The 5,958-nt window shown below is 43.9% G+C and overlaps 1 protein-coding gene across 1 annotated transcript in view; it reads right to left on the reverse strand.

Moving 5' to 3' along the window:
- Positions 1-5,958, reverse strand: part of Sema3e (semaphorin 3E) — a 261,237-nt gene that overhangs the window by 182,824 nt on the left and 72,455 nt on the right. Inside the window, exon 13 of the mRNA XM_012516491.1 lies at positions 634-701. Coding sequence (XP_012371945.1) covers positions 634-701 — 68 coding nt within the window. The remainder of the gene's footprint in view (positions 1-633; positions 702-5,958) is intronic.

Genomic DNA, 5,958 nt, shown 5'->3' on the forward strand with positions numbered 1-5,958 from the left:
ACAGCCACACTGAGGCTCATCACAGGTCCCTTCCTCCCGCCACTTCCTGTGGAACCTAGGGACACGGAACACGGCTTGCCCATCATCCTTCCTGAGGCCAAGGGTCGGGAGAGCGACTTCTCCGTCCTGTTCAGTTTTCTACATTTGCCCAAAGCTGAAGTTTCCTCTCACCCTTAGCTCATCAGACTGCCTACCTCCCCACTCCAAACCTGCACCTCCAGGTCTGGGCGTAGGTCCTCCTCGAGCTGGGGAAGAGCTCTCCGCCCTAGCCTGCAGTTACCTCGGGGAATCGACTCCGGTTATTCACATTCCTTAAAACCACTAAGGAGAAAGCCAGAGGCCTGCTTATGATCGCGGCAGCTGCCCCTACTGTGTGCTGGTCCTCATTCTAAGATTCCTCTGTGCTGAGATGCACTAAGGAACCGAGGAGATGGCACGGCAAGCTGATTGTGGGCCATATGTCACCTCACACCTGAAATCCGGAACATTTTAACTCTATGAAAGAGGACGGCAAATCCTCCGGTCACTTCGCTCTCGCACACTGCAGTCAGCAGGAACGAGCGCACGCTGCTGGAGCTGCGCAGCCCGCCTCCGCGGCGCGCCTGACTCGCGGCCTTCGAGCTCACGCATTACCCGCGAACTGCTGCCCCACGCACTGCTGCGCCGCATTCCCGTGCCGGACGTCCTGTCGGCGGAAGCGCCTGGAAGGAGAAACGCATTTCCACACTCAGGATTCAGTTTGCTGGATTTCTAAATACACACAACCACATTAGAGTCAAGGCATATTCTGCTGGAGAGAACAGACTGGCTTCGGAAACATTGTAGAATCTAAGTTTCAGGGCATCCACCTTTCTAATCAGCATTCTTACCTCTTTACATCAGGATATAAATTTGGGTATATATTATTTGGGTTCCGAAATCCCAAATAATAATTTAATAAATTCCATTTTACATTTTGTGAAAAATTGGGTTTAACAAGAAAACTTTTGGGGCTGGGAAGATAGCTCAGTAGAATAAGTGCTTGCCTATAAGCGCAAGGGCCTGAGTTCAATCCCCGGCTCAAAAAAAAAAAAAAAAAAGCAAAGAAAAGAAGGAAACGTATGTGAAAGAGAGCCCCAGGCTACAAGTACTGTGTACAAGTAAGAACAGAGGAAGGGGAGGCAGAATACCTTGTGAGTAAGAGAGTTCAGGAGAAAAGGTATCTGAGTTCACACAGTCTACTCTGGGGCCAGGATGACCAATTAGCATAATAAAGTTTCTCATAAAGAGATAAATCCACAATGTATTCACCTTAGTCATGTATTTGGATATACTATTCAGGAAGTATGTGCCTCTCGGTGATGCACTGGCATGTTACACATGTGTAACAGGCTGTCTGCCGTCTGGCGGGGCCAGGAAATTTTAGCAGTTTTTTCTTTCAATCTGCTTATACAGTTAGAACCACTTTCAGTACATTTTCACATTATTTTATGAGTTTTTTAAAATATACAGCTGAGATAAGGGTATCGTTGTCTACGTCCACAGGAAAGACTTCCAGAATATATGTAGGGTTTTAAAATTTTAAGCAAATTTCTGAGAAATAAGCAATGAAAATGATCATTTCTAGTCCTGGAACTCTAAGATCAAGATCTATGTTATACTTAATTGAAATCAGAGACAACAAAGATATTTACAAAAAAGTTAGAAAATGCGCTTCTCTAAATCAAGGTGCTGGTTCAAGATTGAGGGCAAAACAGAAGGCCAGCAGAAAAGTATAAAAATGAAATATAAGAAGTAAAGCCATGCTGTTATGTTGAGCTGTAGGGGACTCAGGTCAACAATTTCTGACATTGCCAGTCAAGCGGAAGACCCAATACTGTTATGGACTATTGGACTCTTTTGGAATATTTTGCTGAGTTTACATACCTATCATATTCAAATAATGGAACTTAACAAAAAAAGGGGATACAGATGAATGTCCATTTTGTATCTGTGTATTCAAAGTGGTTAAGATACACAGTTACATTCTCTTAATGAATAGAGGGATTTCTTCTAATGGTGTTTGTAAATAGGATATCATGTCCGCATCTTGTACAGCAATTAACCACTAGGAAGAATGTATGCAATGTGTTGATAATTGAAACTGTCCTACCAATTTGATTTGAAACTGTCTCAATGCTACTTGTTTATCAATAAAATTATGGGAAAAAAACCCAGAGGGTCAAGCAGGAGTGTCCCTTGTCCTGCGGCAGCGAGCTGCTTTCCATCGGTGCCATTACAAGGTCCATAATAGTGAAGGAGAAATCCAACCCTGGCACGCCGAGGGCCGCGAATGCTGCGCATGGCCCGCACACCGCCGGTCTGTTCTGGCTCTTGGTGCCTCGATTCGTAAAACGGAATTGGCTCAGGGACACCGAGGTCTACCGTGGCCTCATTTTGTTGTTTCAGGTGTGGTATGTTCTCTTCCAAAGTGACAACTGAACATTACTTCAAGAGACACAGCGCCTTCTCAAGGGGGTTCTCTAACGTCTTTCTGATCTTTCTCACCAATTTACTACACAGGGAGAGGTAGGGAAGACACACAGTTCCGGTCAATTTGAGCATTATGAAGTATATAAAAAATCTGGTGTTTTGTTTTAAATCAGTCACTGCTCAGAAAGCTGTACCTAAAGTCATGGTGCTGTATAAAGTCTAGGCCAGAACACTGAACTGGGGAAAAGTAACAAGTGAAAATGAAAGATTTCATGGCCTTCGATGATGTTGGGCAGCACGCACAGCTGTTACTCATCCAATAGCAGAGCCAGGCTAGAGCTGAACTGCTGTCCTTTATTCTTGGCCTCAGTGTTTGGGACCTAAAGCTTGCTGAGCAACAGTGAAAATGGAGAAGGATAAAAAAATGAAATGAGAAACAGCTTCTCCACCGCAGGGGGGCGTCTTATCAGGGTTATGACATAGCGACGTGGAACAGACGAGACAGCTATCACGCAGCTCCACACAGGCCCCTGAACTGGGAAGTAAAGAGCGCCAACATTTGTTAAAAATCATTGGAAACCTGCATTTTTAAAAACTCTGTCTGTCTCCCTGACTCTCTGTCTGTCTTTCTCTGTCTTTCTCTGTCTTTCTCTGTCTCTCTGTCTGTCTGTCTGTCTGTCTGTCTGTCTCTCTCTCTCTCTCTCTCTCTCTCTCTCTCTCTCATACACAGAGAGAGAGAGAGAAAGCATACAAGATTTCAGTTCATTTTCTCCTATTTTCTCCTACCACAACAATTGTCTTTTATTTCAGGATTTAAAGAAATACAGGAGGTTCTGCAGTTTGAGAAAGATTGAGCAAATACCTCTATTCTCAAAGTTGCATAGTTTTCTTAAGTCTCTCATCTAACTTTTCAGAGAATAGTGGGAAAGGACAAAATACAAGAGTGAGGGACAGAAAGGCCTGGCTTCATGAATCACAGTGTGTTTCAGAAAATCATTTTAAACAAGTGGCTTGGACTGAGAATTAATGCTTCTACCTTATTGACTCATTTTTACTCTATGAGCAGAAAAGTATTTATTTTAATGACTAGTTTTTCAATTTTGGCTTCTATTCAGGTCTGAAGCAAAAATGAGCTGCTATAAAAGCAAACCTTTTTGCCTCCATGTGCTGGGTCTGATCCAGAAGGTCATGCTGCTCTGGGTGGGTGATGGCTCAGCAGAAGGTGACACCACTGAAGGAACAGCACACGCCGCCATGCAGCGGAGCGGGTCCTCTCTGACCTGGCTCTGGCTCTGGCTCTGGCACACCACTCCTTCCTATGCTGCCTGTTCATGTAACTGCTTCTAAGTAATTCTGTCCATCCAGCCCCTTTAAAGCTTTACTGGGCTTGCACAGTCTTCAAGCTGTGGAGTTCCAAGAGGCACTTAGCTGCATGAGTGTCTCAGTTAAAATCTGTCACCACTGGCCCATACCTAATAGTAAAACTTGTCCTTAAGCATTGGCTGTGAGGCTTGTAAACATGTTTATTGTTGTTAATAACAATAAAATGATTAGTTTTATTACTTAGTAAAGTTCCCCCCTGGGCCCAGGGAAATAGATCAGTAGAATAAGCGCTTGCTAGGCAAGTGCAGGGTCCTGAGTTCAATCCCTGGTACTGCAAAAAAAAAAAGTTCCCACCTTCGTGTGCCTGTACATAAACATGAGAAGCTATATATTTCAAACAGCTAGGAGAAGCAATTTCGAGTGTTTGAATCTTTTGAGTGTGGTAGCTTGCCATTTCCACATTCATTTACAGAAATGACAAGTGGATAGAAAGGCAGATATAATTATCCTAATTTACTTATTATTGTATTTTTTGAGACAGGGCCTCAGTTCACTATGAAGCCCAGGCTGGCATCAAATTCACGTTGATCCTCCTGCCTCCGCCTCCTAAGTCCTGGGACTTCAGCCATGCACCACCACACCCGGCTTGATTACCCTAATTTAATCAAGCACAGCACATACCTGTGTTGAAACACCACAAGGTCACCTATAAATGTATATACTTTTTACATGCTACATATCAATTGAAATGCCCTTTAATAAAAATGAACACCTTGTTATTAAATCTTTAAGTAGCTTTTTCATCCTGGGACCCTGCAACTTCTGAGTCACGTAACTGCCTGCTTTTCTTGAACATTCTATGCCTCTGTATAATCCTAACCTCCTGTCGTCAAACCAGGATCACTGCGAGACAGGCTGAGAGCTGGTACAGCGTTGTGCCTGTTACACCTATTCCAATACCCCCAGGCCCAGGAGCAAGCGCCCGCCGCCACCAGCTGCAGTTCTCTCATCCCCCGCTCCTGCTAGGCCTGTATACCACCACAGCGCGCCTCGGTCCTGATGTTCTTTGCCTCCTTGTGCACAGTACGGAAACTGGCTTAGTGGGTGAAAAGCTTCACTAATCAGTGCTTCCAAGTATGGTCATATTATTTCAAGTATCAACAAGCATTTGTATAAAATCAATTAATTTGCCTAATTCTTTCATATAGTCGGTAAAGTATTTAGCTCCAAAATATCTTCTCAAAGATTCACTTCCTCATGTTCTTATCATAGCCTTCCTTGAACTTAGGCCAAATTAACAAGAGTGTGGAATTAACGGTGTTTTTAATGAGATTCTACTGTACGTGTGGTCCTGTAATAATAACTATGTTACACTGCATTGTGAAAAAGACTAAAAGTTACTCAAAGTTAAACAATAAGAATAATTAAAATTAAAATGGACTACTTTTCAGTAGAGAGATTTCTCTATACCTCTGTGTTTTGCGTTATTTTGTCTTGGGTCACCTTATCAGGAGAAAAACCTGCTTATTCCACAAGAAATAAAATATTTTCCAGGTATCTATTTCCTCAAAGTGTGCACGACTTTATGCGGCCTGGGTGGAGCACTAGGCTATGCTTCAAAGTGCTTTCTGCCCCGGAAGTTCTCGGGCTTGCGCATCTGGTCTCGCCCCTGTCTGGCAGAGCGCGGGCCTCGAAGGACGGCAGGCAGCGTTCACAGGTCGGTAAGCACCTTCCTCTTGTGTTGGGTTAGATCGCACATTCCTTACTTATACAGGTCATATATTTGTGCAGGCGTTAACGTACTCACTTTCAAAATGAAACAAATGAGGGCAGCTGGAAGGGAAGGCAGAGGGAACCACGGGGCACATTTCAAAGGCATTTATTTATTTTCTTTGCAAGCCCTTCGCGCTCACCCTCTCCACATTTTGAGTTTATCTACACCCGTTTCATGCCTTGCAGCAAAAATGTCAGAAAAGGGCAAGCAGATTCAAAGCTGGTGGAAAATTCAGAGTCTGACAGCACGATCAGCTCGCGGTCATGCGCCAAATAGCGCGAGAGAGCCATTTTTCGGAACCTTTCAGATTTTCAAAGCCTACATTGTGATGAAACTGTAACTATGTCTTTACATTAAAAACGCTGGGTATTTTCCTGGCGAGCACAGAGGACTGGGAGCGCGGCCTGCCG

The sequence above is a fragment of the Octodon degus genome, unplaced genomic scaffold (assembly GCF_000260255.1).
Source record: "Octodon degus isolate 3935 unplaced genomic scaffold, OctDeg1.0 scaffold00108, whole genome shotgun sequence".
NCBI lineage: Eukaryota > Metazoa > Chordata > Mammalia > Rodentia > Octodontidae > Octodon > Octodon degus.